General features: G+C 39.4%; 1 protein-coding gene across 1 annotated transcript in view; it reads right to left on the minus strand.

The window, feature by feature from the left end:
* PRIM2 (DNA primase subunit 2) overlaps window positions 1-20,876 on the minus strand; it is a gene marked incomplete at its 3' end in the record, with an annotated part of 212,601 nt that extends 191,725 nt beyond the window's left edge. Inside the window, exons 1-5 of the mRNA XM_079712747.1 lie at window positions 20,840-20,876; window positions 19,493-19,654; window positions 17,598-17,701; window positions 15,031-15,110; window positions 13,580-13,700 (exon numbers count right to left, since the gene is read on the minus strand). Of these exons, the coding sequence (XP_079568873.1) occupies window positions 13,580-13,700; window positions 15,031-15,110; window positions 17,598-17,701; window positions 19,493-19,646 (459 nt within the window). The 5' untranslated portion in view covers window positions 19,647-19,654; window positions 20,840-20,876. The remainder of the gene's footprint in view (window positions 1-13,579; window positions 13,701-15,030; window positions 15,111-17,597; window positions 17,702-19,492; window positions 19,655-20,839) is intronic.
* Between the last annotated feature and the right edge of the window lie 221 nt (window positions 20,877-21,097).

The following is a 21,097-nucleotide window of genomic DNA, read 5'->3' on the forward strand; positions in this document are numbered from 1 at the left end:
AAAAAATATATATATATATATATATATATATATATATATGTATATATGAACAGACCAATCAAAAGTAATGAAATTGAAACTGTGATTAAAAATCTTCCAACAAACTAAAGTCCAGGACCAGATGGCTTCACAGGTGAATTCTATCAAACATTTAGAGAAGAGCTAACACCCAGCCTTCTCAAACTCTTCCAAAAAATTGCAGAGGAAGGAACACTCCCAAACTCATTCTGAGGCCACCATCACCATGACACCAAAACCAAACAAAGATACTACAAATAAAGAAAATTACAGACCAATATCACTGATGAATATACATGCAAAAAGCCTCAACAAAATACTAGCAAACAGAATCCACCGACACATTAAAAGGATCATACACTACAGTCAAGTGGGATTTATCCCAGGGATGCAAGGATTCTTCACTATATGCAAATCAATCAATGTGCATACACCATATTAACACACTGAAGAATAAAAACCATATGATCATCTCAATAGATGCAGAAAAAGCTTTCGACAAAATTCAACACCCATTTATGATAACTCTCTAGAAAGTGGGCATGGAGGGAACCTACCTCAACAAAATAAAGGCCATATATGACAAACCCACAGCAAACATCATTCTCAATGGTGAAAAACTGAAAGCATTTCCTCTAAGATCAGGAACAATACAAGGATGTCCACTCTCACCACTATTATTCAACATAGTTTTGGAAGTCCTAGCCACGGCATTCAGAGAAGAAAAAGAAATAAAAGGACTACAAATTGGAAAAGAAGAAGTAAACCTATCACTGTTTGCAGATGACACGATACTATACATAGAGAATCCTAAAGATGCCACCAGAAAACTACTAGAGCTAATCAATGAATTTGGTAAAGTAGCAGGATACAAAATTAATGCACAGAAATCTCTTGTATTCCTATACACTAATGATCAAAAATCTGAAAGAGAAATTAAGGAAACACTCCCATTTACCATTGCAACAAAAAGAATAAAATACCTAGGAATAAACCTACCTAGGGAGACAAAAGACCTGTATGCAGAAAACTATAAGACAATGATAAAAAAATTAAAGATGACACCAAAAGATGGAGAGATATATCATGTTCTTGGATTGGAAGAATCAATATCGTGAAAATGACTATACTACCCAAAGCAATCTACAGATTCAATGCAATCCCTATCAAATTACCAATGGCATTTTTCACAGAACTAGAACAAAAAATTTCACAATTTGTATGGAAACACAAAAGACCCCAAATAGCCAAAGCAGTCTTGAGGGAAGAAAACGGAGCTGGAGGAATAAGACTCCCTGACTTCAGACTATACTACAAAGCTACAGTAATCAAGACAATATGGTACTGGCACAAAAACAGAAACATAGATCAGTGGAACAAGACAGAAAGCCCAGAGATAAACCCACGTACCTATGGTCAACTAATCTATGACAAAGGAGGCAAGGATATACAATGGAGAAAAGACAGTCTCTTCAATAAGTGGTGCTGGGAAAACTGGAGAGCTACATGTAAAAGAACGAAAGTAGAACACTCCCTAACACTGTACACAAAAATAAACTCAAAATGGATTAGAGACCTAAATGTAAGATTGGACACTATAAAACTCTTAGAGGAAAACATAGGAAGAACACTCTTTGACATAGATCACAGCAAGATCTTTTTTGATCCACCTCCTAGAGTAATGGAAATAAAAACAAAAATAAACAAATGGGACCTAATGAAACTTCAAAGCTTTTGCACAGCAAAGGAAACCATAAACAAGACGAAAAGACAACCCTCAGAATGAGAGAAAATATTTGCAAACGAATCAACAGACAAAGGATTAATCTCCAAAATATATAAACAGCTCATGCAGTTCAATATTAAAAAAACAAACAACCCAATCCAAAAATGGGCAGAAAACCTAAATAGACATTTCTCCAAAGAAGACATACAGATGGCGAACAGGCACATGAAAAGCTGCTCAACATCACTAATTATTAGAGAGATGCAAATCAAACCTACAATGAGCTATCACCTCACACCAGGCAGAATGGGCATCATCAGAAAATGTACAAACAACAAATGCTGGAGAGGGTGTAGAGAAAAGGGAACCCTCTTGCTCTGTTGGTGGGAATTTAAATTGACACAGCCACTACGGAAAACAGTATGGAGGTTCCTTAAAAAACTAAAAATAGAACTACCATACCACCCAGCAATCCCACTACTGGGCATATACCCAGAGAAAACCATAATTCAAAAAGACACATGCACCCCAGTGTTCACTGCAGCACTATTTACAATAGCCAGGTCATGGAAGCAACCTAAATGCCCATCGAAAGACGAATGGATAAAGAAGATGTGGTACATATATACAATGGAATATTACTCAGCCATAAAAAGGAACGAAATTGGGTCATTTGTTGAGTTGTGGATTGATCTAGAGACCGTCATACAGAGTGAAGTAAGTCAGAAAGAGAAAAAGAAATATCGTATATTAACACATATATGTGGAACCTAGAAAAATGGTACAGATGAACGGGTTTGCAGGGCAGAAATTGAGACACAGATGTACAGAAAAACATATGGACACCAAGGGGGGAAAGCGGCAGGGGGGTGGCGGTGGTGGTGTGATGAATTGGGCCATTGGGATTGACATGTATACACTGATGTGTATAAAATTGATGACTAATAAGAACCTGCTTAAAAAGCATTAAAAAAAAGAAATTAAAGACAGGACATCAAAAACAAACACAATAAATATTGGCAAGGATGTGGAGAAAAGAGAACCCTTGTACACTGTTGATGGGAATGCAAATTGGTGCAGCCACTGTGGATACAGTATGGAGGTTTCTGAAGAAACTAAAAATAGAACTACCATATGACCTGGCAGTTCCACCCCTGGGTATATATCCGAAAAAAATAAAAACACTCATTCAAAATGATACATGCACCCCAATATTCATAGCAACATTATTTAGAATTGCCAAGATATGGAAGCAATCTAAGTGTCCATCAACACATGAATAGATACACACAATGGAATACTACTCAGCCGTGAAAAAGAATGAAATTTTGCCATTTGCAGCAACATGCATGGACTTGGAAGACATTATGCTAAGTGAAATAAGTCAGACAGAGAAAGACAAATACTGTTAATGATATCACTTATACATGGTTACCAGCAAGGGGGCGGGGGGGGTGAGGGACAATATAGGAATGGGGGAGTGGGAGACATAAATTATTGAGTATAAGATAGGCTCAAGGATGTATTGTACAACACAAGGAATACAGCCAATATTTTGTAATAACTGTAAATGGAAAGTAACCTTTAAAAATTGTATAAAAAATTTAAAATAAAAATAAAAAATAAATATCTAGAAATTAAAGACAGGAGAGCAGGGGGAAAAAAAAGATTTATAAAACAGTTGAAGAACTTTCCTAGAATATAAAAAGATAAACTGGATCTTAAAACAAAAAGGAAAATAAGAGGAGAAATTCAGGAGGTCCAAATTCTAACAAACAAGAAATTATAAAGAGCAATGAAAAACAAAAGGGAAGAAATGATCAAATCCATAACATAAAGAAATGTTCTAAACAGAAGAACCCAAGTATTCAGGTTAAAGGGCCCATGAAGTTCCCATCCGAGAATGAAAAACAATTCAGACATCATCACGCAATTTCACAAACCTGAGTGGGAGGTGGGAGGGCCAAACTACAGAAAGTGAGACACAGTTCAAATGGAAACAAAAAGAAAGCTAGGGTAGCAATATTTATATCAGACAAAATAGACTTTAAAACAAAGACTGTAACAAGAGACAAAGAAGAACATTACATAATGATCAAGGGATCAATCCAGTAAGAAGATATAACAACTGTAAATACATATACACCCCACATGGGAGCACCTAAATACAAAAAAGCAAGTATTAATAAACACAAAGAGACAGTAACAAAATAATAGTAGGGGACTTTAACACTCACTTACATTAAGGGACAGATCATCCAGAGAGAAACTCATTAAGGAAACACTGGTGTTCGATGACACATAAGAACAGATGAACTTAACAGATATATAAAGAGCAATCCATCCAAAAGCAACAGAATACATTCTTTTCAAGTGCACATAAAACATTCCCTAGGACAGATCACATGCTAGGCAACAAAATAGTTCCAAAAAATTTAAGAAGACTGAACTCATAACAAGCATCTTTTCCGACCACAACACTATGAGACTAGAAATCAAGTATAAGAAAAAAAATACCAAAAACCCCAAATACATGGAGTCTAAAGAACATGCTACTAAACAACCAATGGGTCCCTGAAGAAATCAAAGAGAAAGTCAAATTACATGGAGACAAGTGAAAGGGAAACACAACAATCCAAAATCTATGGGATACAGCAAAAGCAGCTCTAAGACGGAAGTTTATAGTGATATAAATCTACCTCAAGAAACAAGAAAAATCTCAAAACAATTTAACCTTACACCTAAAGGAAGTAGAAAAAGAAAAACAAACAAAACTCAATTAGTAGAAAGAAATAATAAAAATCAGAGCAAAAATAAATGAAAGAGACTAACTAAAAAATTAGAAAAGATCAATGAAACTAAGAACCAGTTCTTTGAAAATATAAACAAAATTGACAAACCTCTAGCCAGACTCATCAAGATAGAAAGAGAGGACCCAAATAAATAAAATATTAAACGAAAGGAAAAGTTACAACGTCACAGAAATAAGTGGATCATAAGTGATTACTACAAACAATTATACACCAATAAAATGGACAACGTAGAAAGAATGGATAAATTTCTAGAAATGTACAATCTCCCAAGACTGAATCAGGAAAAAATAGAAAATGTGAACAGACCAATTATCAGTATTAAAATTGAATCAGTGGGGCTTCCCTGGTGGCGCAGTGGCTGAGAGTCTGCCTGCCGATGCAGGCGACACAGGTTCATGCCCCGGTCCGGGAAGATCCCACATGCCACGGAGCAGCTGGGCCCGTGAGCCATGGCCGCTGAGCCTGCGTGTCGGGAGCCTGTGCTCCACAGTGGGAGAGGCCACAACGGTGAGAGGCCCGCGTACCACCAAAAAAAAAAAAAAAAATTGAATCAGTAATCAAAAATCTCCCAGCAAACAAATGTCCAGGACCTGATGGCAACACAGGTGAACTCTACCAAAGGTTTAACGAAGACCTAAAACCTATCCTTCTCAAACTACTCCAAATAACTGAAGAAGAAGGAACATTTGTGAGCTCATTCAATGAGGCCAGCATTACCATGATAGCAAAACAAGACAAAGACACCACAAATAAAAAAAAAAAATCAGTGATGAACACAGATACAAATATCCTCAACAAAATATTAGCAAAACAAATTCAACAATACAGTAAAAGGAGCATACACTATGATCAAATGGGATTTACCCCAGACATGCAAGGATGCTTCAGTATCTACAAATCAATTAATGTGATGTGCAACTAACAAAGAATAAAAATCCTATGATCATCTCAGTAGATGCTGAAAAGGCTTTTGACAAAATTCAACGATTTATGATAAAAATGCTCAACAAAGAGGGTATAGAAGGAATATACCTCAACATAATAAAGGCCCGATATGACAAACCTACACCAACAACATACTCAACAGTGAAAAGCTGAAAGCATTTCCTTTAAGATCAGGACAAGACAAAAGTGTCCACTCTCGCCACTTTCATTGTACATAGTATTGGAAGTCCTAGCCACAGCAATCAGACAAAAAGAAAGAAATAAAAGGAATTCAAATTGTAAAGGAAGAAGTAAAACTGTCACTGTTGACAGCTGACATGATACATATACAGAAAATCCTAAAATGCCACTGAAAAACTGTTAGAATAAATGAACCCAGTAAAGTTGTGGAATACAAGATTAATATACAGAAACCTATTGCATTTCTATACACTAACAATGAACTATCAGAAATTAAGAAAACAATCTCACTTACAATTTCATCCATAAGAATAAAATACCTAAGAGAGTAAATCTAACCAAGAAGGTAAAAGATCTGTACTCAGAAAACTATAAGACACTGATGAAAGAAACTAAAGATGACACAAACAAATGGAATGATAAAGCATGCTGATGGACTGGAAAAATTAATATTGTTAAAATGACCATACTACCTAAGGCAATTTACAGAGTCAAAGCAATCTCTATCAAAATACCAATGGCGGGCCTCCCTGGTGGCGCAGTGGTTGAGAGTCCGCCTGCCGATGCAGGGGATACGGGTTCGTGCCCCGGTCTGGGAGGATCCCATATGCCGCGGAGCGGCTGGGCCCGTGAGCCATGGCTGCTGAGCCTGCGCATCCGGAGCCTGTGCTCCGCAACGGGAGAGGCCACAACAGTGAGAGGCCCGCATACCACAAAAAAAAAAAAAAAAAAAAAAAAAAAAAAAAAAAAAAAAAAAAAAAAAAAAATACCAATGGCATTTTTCACAGCACTAAAACAAATAATTTTAAAGTTTGTATGGAAACACAAAAGATCCCCAATAGCCAAAGCAATCTTAAAAAAGTAAAACAAAACTGGAGGTATCGTGCTCCCTGGTTTCAAGCTATATTACAAAGCTACAGTAATCAGAACAGTATGGTACTGGCACAAAAGCAGATACATAGATCAATGGGACAGAATAGAGCATCCAGAAATAAACCCACACTTATGTGGTCAATTAATCTAAAACAAAGGTTTCAAGAATATACAATATGGAAAAGATAGCCTCTTCAATAAGTGGTGTTGAGAAAACTGGACAGGTACATGCAAAAGAATCAAACTGAACTACTTTCTCACACCATGCACAAAAATAAACTCAAAATGGAATAAGACTTAAATTTAAGACCTGAAACCATAAAACTCCAGGAAGAAAACATAGGCAGTACATTCTCTGACGTTGGTCTTAGCAATATTTTTTAGAATATGTCTCCTCAAGCAAAGGAAACAAAAGCAAAAATAAACAAATGTGACATCAAACTTAAAAGCTTTTGCACAACAAAGGAAACTACCAAGAAAACAAAAAGGTAACTTACTGAATGGGAGAAGATATTTTAACAATATAGCTGATAAAGGTTAATATCCAAAATATACAAAGAATTCACACAATTCAACATCACAAAAACAAACAAACAAACAACCAGAGTAAAAAATGAAAAGACAAGCTGAATAGACATGCTTCCAAAGAAGACATATGGATGGCCAACGGGCACATGAAAAGATGCTCAACATCACTACTCATCAGGGAAATGCATATCAAAACCACAAGGAGATATCACCTCATACTTGTCAAAATGGCTACCATTAAAAAGACAAGTAACAAGTGTTGGTGAGGATGTGCAGAAAAGGAAGTCCTTGTGCACTCTTGATGGGATTATAAATTGGTGCAGCCACTATGGAAAACAGTATGGAGATTCCTCAATAAATTAAAAATAGAACTTCCATCATCCAGCAATTTAACTTCTGGGTAGTCACCTGAAGAAAGCAAAAACACTAATTTGAAAAGATACATGCATTCCAATGTTTACTGCAGCATTATTTACCTTAATCTAGATATGGAAGCAACCTAAGTATCCACTGAGAGAGGAATGAATAAAGAAGATACAGTGTGTATGTATATATATACACAATGGAATATGACTCAGCCACTGCCATTTGCGACAACACAGACGGATCTAGAGGGTATTATGCTAAGCGAAATAAGTCAAACAGAGAAAAAACAAATATGGTGTGATCTTATTTACATGTGCAATCTAAAAAAACAAAACTAACAAAGAAAATAAAATGAAAACAGACTCATAGATACAGAGATCAAACATCTGTTTGCCAAAAGGCAGGGGGCAGGAGGTGGGTGAAACAGGTAAAGGGGATTAAGAGATAACAAATAACTCATGGGGATGTGATTAAGGAATATAGTCAATAATGTTGTAGTAACTTTCTATGGGCACAGATGGTTACTAGACATTGTGGTGATCATTTCATAATATATGCAAATGCCAAATCATTATGTAGGACTCCTGAAACTAACCTAGTATTGTACGTGAACTATATTACAATTAAAAAGAAAAAAAAGAACAAACACCTTGCATCAGTAACTTAAACTTCCACCTTAAGAAACTAGACGGAAAGAGCAAACTAAACCCTAAGCAAGCAGAAGGAAGGAAATAATAAAAATTGTTAATTGATAATAATAAAGAGTAATTAAAGAAATAAGGAATAGAAAAACAATAGAGAAAAAAACAAAACCAAAGGTTATTTGAAAAAATCAACAAAATTGACAAACGTGTACTTAAATGATCAAAAAAAATAGATTTAAATGGGTAAAATCAAGAATGAAAGAGAGGATATCATAGCCAACCTTTAGAAATGAAAAGGATTATAAGGGAACACTATGAACAACTGTATGCATCAATTAGATAACAGATGAAATGGACAAATTTCTAGAAAACAGGAATTACCACAACTGTCTAAAGAATTAGAAAATTTGAATAGATCTACAACAAGTAGAGAATGAATCAGCAATTTTAAAACACCCCACAAAGAGAAGCCTACACCTAGACAGATCCCTGGTAAATTCTAGCAAATTTTTTAAAAAATTAACACCAATCTTTCACAACTTCTTCCCAAAAATAGAAGAGGAAGAGACACTTCTCAATTCACTATATGAGACCCATGTTACCCTGATACCAAAACCAGACAAAGACATCATAGGAAAACTACAGACTAATATCCCTTACCAATAAACACAATCCTCCACAAAAGACTAGCAAATCAGGGGCTTCCCTGGTGGTGCAGTGGTTGAGAGTCCGCCTGCCGATGCAGGGGACGCGGGTTCGTGCCCTGGTCCGGGAAGATCCCACATGCTGTGGAGCAGCTGGGCCCGTGAGCCATGGCCGCTGAGCCTGCGCGTCCGGAGCCTGTGCTCCGCAACGGGAGAGGCCACAACAGTGAGAGGCCCGCGTACCGCAAACAAAACAAAACAAAACAAAACAAAACAAACAAACAAAAAGACTAGCAAATCAAATGTAGCAACGTATTAAAAGGATAATACAATACAGCCAAGGGGGATTTATCCCAGGAATATCCCAACAAGGTTGGTTTAACATCCAAAACTCAATTAATGTAACACACCATATTAATAAAATAAAGGCTAAAGCCCTATGATCTTTTCAAAAGGTGCAGAAAAAGCACAAAATCCAACACCCTTTCATGATGAAAATGCTCAACTAAAATTAGAAAGAGATTTCCTCAATCTGGTAAAGGGAATCTACAAAAACCACACAGCTAACATCATATGTCTTGGTAAAAGACTGAATGCTTTCCCCCTAAAATCAGGAACAAGACAAGCATGTCCACTATTCCCACTTCTATTCAACACCATATTAGAGATCCTAAACTGGGAAAATAGGCAAAAATAAATTAAAAGCCTCCAGATTGAAAAGTAAGGATTATTTCTTAATAAGAGACATAATCTCCTAAGAAATCCACTAAAAACTATTAGAATAAATGATTTTGTAACGGTGCAGAATACCAGATATATACAAAAATCAATTGGATTTCTATACACTAGCAATGAACATTTCAAAAATGAAATAAAGAAAACAACTCCACTTACAATGACATTAAAGAATAAAATACTTAGGTATAAATTTAACAAAAGTATACAATTTCATTGAAAAAAATTAAAGATCTGAAGAAACAGAAAAAATTTCCATGTTCATGGATCTGAAGACTTAATATTAAGATAGCAATACTCCCCAAATTGATCCACATAGTCTTCATAATCCTAAACCTGAACCTCAGCTGGTTTATTGGTACAAACTGACAAGTTGATCCTAAAACTCATAAAATGCAAGGAACCCAGAAGAGCCAAAATAATCTTGAAAAAGAAGAACAAAGTAAGAAGATTCATACTTCTCAATTTCAAATCTTATTACAAAACTACAGGAATCAATATTCAAGAGCACACAGTACCAACACAGGAGAGACACACAGCTCTAACTAACAAAATTGAGTCCATTTATGGTCAATTGACTTTTGACAAGAGTGAAAAAACAATTCAAAGAGAAAAGAATAGCCATTTCAACAAATGATGCTGGGACAACTCGATATCCACATGCAAAAGAATGAAGTTGGGCCCCTAATTCACACCATACACAGAAATTAACTCAAAATGTAAATAGACCTAAACAGATCTAAATATAAGGACCAAAACTATAAAACTCTTAGAGAAAAACCATAGGAGTAAATCTTCATGACCTTCCATTAGGCAAATCCTTTTTAGATCCGACAATAAAAACACAAGTAACAAAAGATAAAAACAGGGACTTCCCTGGTGGCGCAGTGGTTAACAATCCACCTGCCAATGCAGGGGACACGGGTTAGAGTCCTGGTCCAGGAAGATCCCACATGCCACAGGGCAACTAAGCCATGAGCCACAACTATTGAACCTGCACTCTAGAGCCTGCGAGCCACAGCTACTGAAGCCTGCATGCCACAACTACTGAAGCCCTCGTGCCTAGAGCCCGAGCTCCACAATGAGAAGCCTGCGCGCTGCAACAAAGAACAGCCCCCACTCGCCGCAACTAGAGAGAGCCTGTGCACAGCAGCGAAGACCCAACACAGCCAAAAATGTAAATAAATAAATAAAATGTTTTTTAAAAAATGATCTTACCAAGAAAATGAAATGACAATCCTCAGAATGGAAGAAAAAAATCTGTAAATCACATATCTTACAGTGGACTTGTATCCAGAATATGGAAAGAATATGTAACACTCAACAATAAAAAGATAACTCAGATAAAAAATAGACAAAGGATATAAATAGATGTTTCTCCAAAGAAAATATATAAATAATCAAATAGCACATGAAAAGATATTCAATGCCATCAGTCACTAGGGAAATGAAAATCAAAACCACAATGAAGTATCACTTCACACCCACCAGGATGACTATATTCAAAAAAAAAAAAAAAAGACAGCAACAATTGCTGGAGAACGTGAAGCAACTAGAACCCTCACACACTAGTGAGACGTACAATGGTGCAGGCACTCTGGAAAACAGTTTGTTAGTTCCTTGAAAGTTTAAATACAGAATTACCCTATAACCTAGCAATCCCACTCCCAGGTATTATATATATCTGAAACAAATAAAAAGATATCCACACAAAAATGTGTATGCAAATATTCACTGCAGCATTATTCATAATAGCTAAAATGTAGAAATAACCCAATGTCCATCAACTATTGAATAGAGAAATGAATATAAAATGAAGTACTGATACATGCTACATATACAACATAGATGAAGCTTGAAAATATTACGCTAAGTGAAAGAAGCTAGTAACAAAAGATCGCAAGTTATATGAAATGCCCACTAATATGAAATGTCCAGAATAGGCAAATTCACAGGGACAGAGAGCAGATTAGCTGTTGCCAAGGGATGACAGAGTGAGAAATCGAGAGGGACGACTACTGGGCACAGGTTTCCTTTTTAGGGTAACAAAAATGTTCTAAAATTAGATGGTGATGGTTGCACAACTCTATGACTACACTAAAAACCAACAAATTGTACGTTTTAAAAGAGTGATGGTTGGGCTTCCCTCGTGGCGCAGTGGTTGAGAGTCCGCCTGCCGATGCAGTGGACACGGGTTCATGCCCCAGTCCGGGAAAATCCCGCGGAGCGGCTGGGCCTGTGAGCTATGGCCGCTGAGCCTGCGCGTCCGGAGCCTGTGCTCCGCAAGTACCGCCAAAAAAAAAAAAAAAAAGAGTGAAGGTCAAGGTATGTAAATTCTATCTCAATAAGGCGATCATAAAAGATTATACTTGTGATCTCACTTATATGTGGAATCTAAAACAGTCCAACTCACAGAGTAGAACAGTGGTTGCCAGGGGCTGGGCACAAACGTCCAGTTATAAAAGGAATAAGCTCTAGGGATCTCACGTACAGCTGCTATGAGAGTTGATTCTAAAGGTTCTCACCACAACAACAAAATGGTAATGATGTGAGGTGAAGGATGTGTTAACTAACCTTATTGTGGTAAACATTTCACAACATATACGTGTATCATCACACTGTGCACCTTAAAGTGACACAACATTAGTATGTCCATTATATCTCAATAAAGCTGGGGGAAAAAACATACCATGTAATACTATTTACGTAAAGTTCAAAGACAGGCAGAATTACTTATCATATTAAAAGTCAGGATAGTGGTTATCAGGAGGGAGACGGGGTTAGTAAATGGGAGGAGGCACAAGGCAGCACAGGGTGACAGCAATGTTCTCTTTCTTAACCTTTGTGATACTTCACAGAGCTGGACAGTTATGATTTGTGCACCTTTCTGTATATGCTATACTTCAATAAAAAAGTTTTTAAAAAAAAGAAAGAAATATTACGGTTTTTGCTTAAAAAAATTTACCTGATCTATTGAGACAATCTAGAGTAAAGAATAAATCTTCTCACAAACATTTTTTCTCAACCTAATAAAACCATAATTTCAACAGCAAAAAAAAATTAATTATTTTTAATATGAGAGGACAAATGGACTGTAACTGATATTAGCAATAACGGACTTCACTAAGGATCAGCATTCTAAGCAAAGTGGAAAACGCAGGAGGTTTGGGTGAGACGGCTCTGAGACCGACACTTTTCTCTGCCCAGGTAGATGTTACTCAGAAACCTCACAGGGTTCACAGACGTGATACAAACTGTGGAAAGTGCCTTGCTGGCATATGACAGACACTAAATGTCCACCTAAGGTTTATTTACTTCCCTTCACACAATCTCCTTCCCCCAATGAAATAACCTACTCTGGTTCTTGCTGCAGTGGGCACATCCACTTCTCGGCAGGACAATGTCCTTCACTTACTCCAACTTCTACTTTTTTAACTTTATTTGGCCTCAAGACACCCATTCTAACACCCAAATGGAGTCCCAAACCACCCTACCGCCATCTGACTGCTCTAAGTTTTCCAAACAGAATTTTTCTCCCTTCCCACTGCAGCACACTCACCTAAAAGACAAAAATTCTATTTCCACCCACAATAATTATCCCTGCTAAATATGCGCCCAACATTTCTTCTATTTTGTTTAATTACTATATGTAACTCATTCAGATTTGTCTACAAAATTATACCTTAAAACTATTCAGATATTTTATCAACAACTGACTTCTAAAATAAAGTATTATCCCCCAAACCTCATTGTTGGAAATAACTACTACCACTTCTCTGTTTTCTTTAGAACATTATTAGCTTTAAATTTTTGGCCTGGAAGATTCTGGTTAAAGATAAACTTTTATAAATTAAACCTTTTTGTGCTTTCATAAATCACATATTTAATACAGCAACTGAATAAATGTGCAGCTCTGGTACTAAGGAGCCTCTTTTCTTCTAGTTATGGAAGGGAGAGGTTCACTGTTGTGCAAAGCCAATAGTTACTGTTTCAGGTGGGTACTTAGGAAGAAAATGTAAAGAGAACAAACCCCACACATTAACACCAACACTTAAGGGAGGGATGAACGGTGATAACAATCGGGAATGACTTTAAAAATATACTTACAGCCTCAAACTGCAAATGGCTATCCTTTAAGAAACTCTGAATTTTGTCCTTGGGTAAAATACTGAATCGAAATCGAAGGAGATCCATTTCTTGTTGAATGAACCAGCGCCTAAGCTCTTCACTAAAATGGAGATAAGAAAATTATAAGTGAAAAGTCCACTGACTATTTTAAAAGTCCACTGATTATTAAATCCAAGAAATTTATATGAAGCAATATTCAAACATGAGCAAGATGCCAAAAGACTGAAGTTAAAAGCATCAAGTCCTCTATTATGATAAGAGTGTGAATACATATCACATGCCACAATCTCCCTGGGATGAGTAGAATATGGGGGAGAAAGGTGTTATGAACATAAAATTAAAAGAATTAAATACAGAATACTTCAAGCCTAGCTGCATTATTATCAAATAACATAAAACAGTGCACTTCTTTTAATGTAACTGCAAAATAGCCGTCTACATCAGAAAATGGGGTATCCCTTCGGTCAATGCCAAATAAACATCAAAAGTTTTTAAAGGTAACTTCATCTCTGAATGGATTATGATCAGATAAACTATGCAAAGTAAACTTTGCTTACAGCTTTATAGTTTATAATTTCACAAAATTTAATACGCACTAGGATATCTCAATTTTTTAAGTCAACATACACTAATTTATAAGACAGATGGGCATTATTGTTGTTGTAAAATAATTATGCTACTTCATGTAAAATATGATTTAATTTTCTTTCCCCAAATGACTTTCATATTGTCAGCAATTCATTTACTGCATAAACTGCATAAACTGCATGTGCTTTCTTACAAAAGAAAAACTCTGGGACTAAAGCTGGTGAATAATTTCTCAGTTATTATCTTGGGATAGTCACCAATTCAAGATTCCCATTTGATATTACCAAAAAGAAACAGAAAAGAAACATAATAATAAGTATGTAATTTAGCCAAAATTAATACAGGAAAAAAAAATTTTTTTAAGCAACTAACTCCTTCTCCCTCTGGGTGGCGCTGTTGACTTACAAGAAACCAACTACCAAAGGAAAGATCTTAATCTAACGTGCACCAGCCCATAAACGTCAACATCTAAAAACCTGTGCAGATTCAAGTATGTGTTTGATTCATTATTTCTTATAAATACTACCACTTTTTTTCTGGGGAAAAAAATATCAAAAGTGTTTCCTAATGAAATTCCCTCTAATTTTAAATCCTAAATGAAGAGTCTCTCCCACAAAGTAAAAAGTGTTTTAACAGGCAAAATCTGGAAAAAAAAAAAAAAAAATTTTTTAGTAAACAACTTGTTTCAAACAATTCTCTGCAACAGTGTCCCGCCCACGAGCACCTGGTTTCTGACATTATTCTTGGATTTCCTACGATCAGTACAATACCTGTCAGCCCTCCTGGACCAGTTTACAACCCAAGATGTCAGACTTGACCATGGAGGACAAAGGTATACTTACGACTGGCAGTAAGCAAGGCGTAAAATAAAGTGAGAAATGTGATCTCTTCTTCGGGGTTCATATTCATCTTCCAGGTTTTCCTTAAAAACAATGGCACATGAAGAAAATAAATGCATCGGAACAGTAAAAGGTGTAAAGAAATACTGAGTCAGCATAAGCCAATGGTAAAGTACGAGTTTCAATAACACAGATTTCATAATATGCTCCCCAGGGTGAGTACCATTTTACTTAGGTTAGCAATCAGATGAAACAGAACTGAACAACAATACCTCCTGGGTTTGGACCCCACTATTTTCTTCCTCTTCTTAACTTTCCTTCTCATCCAGCCTACACCCGGGCACTCACCTCTTCTACTACTTCTCACATCAACCCTCAACTGCTTTCACTTCAACCATTTGGCAAAACCTAGATTCTAAATAAATCCAAAGATACACTCTGCAGTCCTGTTCCCAAAATGCTGAGAACCTCTGGGAAAGATATATACAACTATAGGAATTTGGAACATTAAAAATTCACAGCCTCTAACCTCGACTGGACCTTTACCAACACCAAGGCATCTTTATTCAAGCTCAACACAGTCAGAGCAAACACATCCTGAGCATTTCCAAGGTACCAGGCACTGTTATAGCATTTTTAATCCATTAGCCCATATAATCCTTTGAAAACCCCTATGAGGTGGGCATCACTGTATCCCCATTTTAAAGATGAGGAAACTGAGGCAGAAAGAAGTTATATAATTTTGTCCAGGCCACAAAGCTTGTAAGCAGCAGAGCTGGGATCTGGCCTGTAACCAGCTCTTTTCTCACGTCTTAAGAAAGCTGTTTCCATCTTCACTAGGTGGCCAGTGCTCCCCGCCACACCACCTTCTTCTCTCTCATCACATGACCTCACTTACTTTACAGAAGATAAAGGTCCCCAGGCCAACTCCTTCAGCCCCAAGCTCCTGCCACCACATGCTGTACTGCCTTCCCTTCCCTCTCTGTGGACAAATCTCTCTCCTTCCTCCTACATAAAGCTAATCCCTACACTGAAACCCCATGGCCCACCTGCTCTTGCCTCCTAAGGACCCTGACTTATCAAATGCTCTCTCAAAGTATCTTCAAGCTCCCTCCTCTTCTTTCTCTTCTAGATCTTTCTGCTCAGCTTATAAACGTGTTCAAGTAACCGCTGTTGTGTGTGTGTATATCTTCTCTTTTTCCCCTGTCTTTTCAGCTACACGTTAGAAGAGGATGTATTCCACATCACCTTCTCACCTCTCCTCCAAACACCGCCACTGTTCCAGCTTCTGCCTCTACCTACAAGGTTCTACCCCGTTGATAAAGCCGATGATTCTATACAACTAATCTTATTGGTTCTAAGTGTCTGAAATCGTTCCACCATGAAGACAAGAGGTCTAGATTCAGATCTTGGCTGCACCGTTTTCCATCTTATGAGCTTGGGCAAGTTACTAGCCTATCAATATCAGTTTCCTTGTCTATAAAGAGGGATGATGACAGAACCCACCCTCCTAAGACCACTGTCTGGATTACATGAGTTAATATTCGTGATGCACTTAGTACAGACTCTGGGACATGGTTAAGAACAATATGAATGTGTGCTGTTGTATCATTACCCGCGTATCATGATCATCAGTACTGAGACCCCAGCTTCCCTGGCTGCCAGGGTGGCTCATCTCCACCCCAAGGCAGCTCCTCCTCAATTGCCCTCCCAGACTCCCCCCATTCCACTCAAATGTTTCCCTGGCTGCCTCACCTACTCCTGATGATGCCAACCTTCCTCCTGAATGTGCACCCCCACCCCAGAGGTCCCCAAGTCCAGATCCGTGTGCACACCCTGCTGGCCTCAGACAGCTCCACAGCACCTCAAAGTCATGTCGAGATCTAAACTCAGCGTCTTCCCTCTAAAAAGACTTGCCTCCCCTCCTGTATATTATCACCATCCAGCCGTCTCACCAGAAACCCGGGTGTCATTCAGAACTCTTCTCTCCCTTCTCTCTGCAGTCACTAAGATCTTCCGATTCTACCCTCTCACTATTTCTCCAATCAGTCCGCTTCCCTCCATTCAATTCACTCTCGTCATCTCCAAGTTCCTAACTAGTTTTCCACCAAAGACGACCCTGTCCATCTGCTGTTGGCAGTCATCTTCCCAAAATAAAAACTGTATCACATCCGTCAACATTCGGTTCCAGCACCATCTCGTCTGGGAAGCCCTCCCAAACCTCCCCAACCTGAGCTAATTCTCTGTGCTCTTGGAGTTCGTCACCCTGTAATGCACAAAGCACATCTGGCAATGTCTGGAGACATGGACTGGGTGGAAGCCAGAGATGCCAGCGAGCCCCCTAAATGCACCGAGGAATCATCAGACCCCAAATGTCCACAGTCCCGAGGTCAAGAAACCCTGTGGCACTGTAGTCTGACTGCATGTCAATCACCCGTAGTGGACTGTAGGTTCCTTCAGAAGAGTCTTTTTTAAAGCCCTATGCCTAATACAAGACCTTTCCCACAACTGATACCCAGTACATGAATATACACAAACCAAAGAAACATCTTTTTCCCTCTTTTACTTACTCTGTAGGAAAACTTAAGCTTCCGAAGCTCAGCCTCTAGTTTACTCTGGTACTGCTCACTTCCTTTCACGTAGCTCACACCAAGATTCTCGACTGCTTTTAGCACTAGAAAAATTTTTAAAAACAGAAGAAATGAATAAAACATATAAATGCAAGATAATTTTAAAAAACTAAATCCAAGACAAATAAAATCTATGGCTACCAATTCCATAGTTACTTGTTTATAAAAGATGACAATATTTAAGCTTTATTTTCTGCAAGTACATTATATAAGTTATATATGTTTATCAGAGGATAATCTCCACCATGTGCAGAAAATACCCACATCCCACAGCATAATCTCACACCAGGGATTCTCAACCAGAAGGGAGAGAGGGATGCGGGGAGATCACTGATGGACTGAGCACGACTGCTGAGGGATGCAGAAGTGTGTCTGCATGTACAGCCCTCGTGCGGAGCCGTCTGTGAGGCAGTCTGCTTCACTGACTCAGCACAGACTCATCAGAAGACAGCCCTTCCCTTCCTGATGAAACAGAGAAGGAGAAGACACAGCAGTGAAGAAGCAAACAAGCCACCGTGACTAGATGCTACACACTGTCCAAAGGTTCCTGAAGCCTCTGTCAACCCTTCCTCAGATGAATTCTTCTGCCATCGGTATGAAAAGAGACATTTTTTAATTCAAGAACGAAGAACTTCTAAAATGAATCCTGAACATAAACCCATGTCCCCCAGGTACCTCCGTATTATGGTGTCCCGAACCACTCATTCTCTGCCCCTCAATCCCACCCCTCTTCCTGCCACCCCACCTCCATCCGCAGAATTTCTATCCACCAGATCATCCACACTGGAACTTCAGCCACCCCCACCTGTTCCACCACTCCTCATACCTAAGAGTCGCCAAACCCTGTCAATTACACCTCCTAGTATCCCTTCAATCTCTCCCTTCCTGTCACTGCCTTACCATCTCACCTCCTAAGTGCCAAACCCAAGGGACGCTTTTCAATCATCACCTTAATCTCAATGAGGCATATGACACTGCTAAGCTTCCCAGAACCCGTTCTCCCTTGCCTTCACCTTCATTCAACAAACAGGTAATACAGATACTCTGTATTAGCAGTTCTCACCCTGCTCCTCTAAGAATGATTAACAGTATCTCACCTCTACTTCTGATCTTCCCACCAGGATATTGTGGAACATAAACTCTACAGACAGTGCTGTTATTTGTTTCAGTTTACAACTAACTTATTTCTTTCTTCCACCAACACACAGAAGTAGGTCCCCAGTAAAACTGCTACATCCTTCTTACACCCCAATATTACACCATTAGCTTGGCACAGAATGCCCTTGCTTACCCATACTTCTCCATCTACCCTGAACTTGTCACTGTTCCCTCCAATACAACACTCTCTCTCATGCCTCCAAGCCTTTGTACAGGCCATTATTCCAGCTTGCAAAAACCCTTCACTTCTTTGTTGAGAAATTGCTACTCATCCTTCAAGGTCCAGATCACATTTCAACTTCTCTTAAGAAGTTCTACTTAATCAGACTAGGACAATCACTCCCATCTCTATGTTTCAGTAGCCCTATTAGTTACCTCTACTAGAGCACTTAAAATACGTAACTACAATTATTATTTTGGACATCTGTCTCCATGTACTAGAATACAGCTTCAACGAAAATGAGAATTACATTATTCAGCTCAAAATCCCTATCACCTAGAATAAAGTGGAACTCAAGCAGGCACTGTACAAGGAATAAATGAATGAATAGCAAAATCTCAACAGAAAACCCTCAGCAAATATTTGTTGAATGAAGGAAATAAATTACTCTAATTCATTCCCACAAAGTATACGTGAGGTTCTCAAGAATATATAAATTCTAATTCAAATCACTCACATTTAACTCTATCGATAGCCAAGTTTTCAAATTCTATCAAAGATATGTTTCCAGAAGGCGGCTGCAAGTAAAACTGAAGGCTATGTGGGTAGCAAGCATTCCTCTGGTCATCTGCCAACCTCAGTTTCCTCCGATTTCCTCCAAGAAACTGCATCTTGTTACCTTGGAAGGAGGCACATAAAGTAGTTGAAATGATGGAAAATGGAGTTTTAAAAAAATGCAAAAAAATAACTCCACATGTAAAGGGAAAAAAAATTGAGGTTGAAGAGCACGTACGAAGTGTTAACAGTAGTGTCCCTGAGTGATGTCTTCTGTATCTTCCAGACTTTCGACAATACACCTGTAACAATTGTGCAGGGGGTGGGGAGAGGTGTACGCTGGAGGAGACGCAGGCAGTGGTCCTAGCCTCCTGCAACATCAACGGCAGGTGATGCTGCCTGCTCACTAGAGGTCTGTGTGCCTCCGCCCTTAGGTCTCTGCCGTCCCAAGAGTCAAGATAAGATTTCACACGGGCAGCAATCCTGAATTCGGAGGAGAGCGCGGGAGATTCCGGCTAGATAAGAGACTCCATGCGCAGGGTCCATTACTCGCTTCCTCCCTTACATCCCCGGGAAACAGACAACTGTCTTTCGGGTCCCGTCTGTCGGAGCTCCTCTCAGGAGCGTCCACAGATGCCTAGTGACACCCCGCTCCCGCCCTCCCCGCCCCCCACGCAGGGCGGTCTGTCAGCACCGGCACCGGCGGCTCTGCCCGGACACGCCACCAATACTCGATACCCACCCTCTGCGCCCGTAGCCCCAAAGCGCTCTCCTCCTTCTCTGGACTCGCAAGCCTCAACACCAGGATTACTGTCCGTCCCAAGCCCGCGGGGGCTTCTCTTACCTCCAGCCACACGAGACGTGAAAACACACAAACCCCAGCAAGCGCTTTCCCGGGTGGCGGGAGAGTTCATACAGGACCGGAAGCGGAAGTGGCTGGACCACCAAACCCGCCCCAGAGGTCCCGCCCACCTGCGCGGCCCCGCGCTTGCTCAGTGGGGCGCTCTGGGGACCGCGGGATTTGTGTCCACTTTGTAAGCTGCAGTTCCTGTGCATGGAGCCGCGCTGTCTGGGGCGGTGGGCGGAGAGCGGGCCCGGCACTGGCTCCCCGCTAGGGACTCTGGGTAATCTCTGAGGGCCCCGACCTTCGGGGCTGCACGGCCCGCGTCTTACAAATGCGGAGGCAGACTCTGGGTCATCTACGTACAATGCCTAGGCCATCTACATACAAAGCCTAGACGGGCTTTTTCCTAGACTGCAGGCCCTCCCCTGGGGAAAGATTTACGTCCAGTGCACCCCCTACACACACCTGGTGCAGGGCGGCCACAGAAGATCTGCAGTGAACTAGAACGTATGCATCATGCACACGTGCACCCAGAAATCGCTCGGCGTCTAAAGTAGAGCAGGCCCGGAGGGGCATAGCGGCGAGCACGTGCAGAGCGCTGGGGAGAATGTGCCCTAGGGCTGCGGACCCGGAGCTACACCGGCTCCCCACTGCAGGACGCAAGGCTTTCAGAGCTGGAAATAAATTTCGCCTGTGGCCTCTAGGAGGCGTGTCTCGCTTACA

Source organism: Hyperoodon ampullatus, assembly GCF_949752795.1.
Source record: "Hyperoodon ampullatus genome assembly, chromosome: 10".
Taxonomy (NCBI): Eukaryota; Metazoa; Chordata; class Mammalia; order Artiodactyla; family Ziphiidae; genus Hyperoodon; species Hyperoodon ampullatus.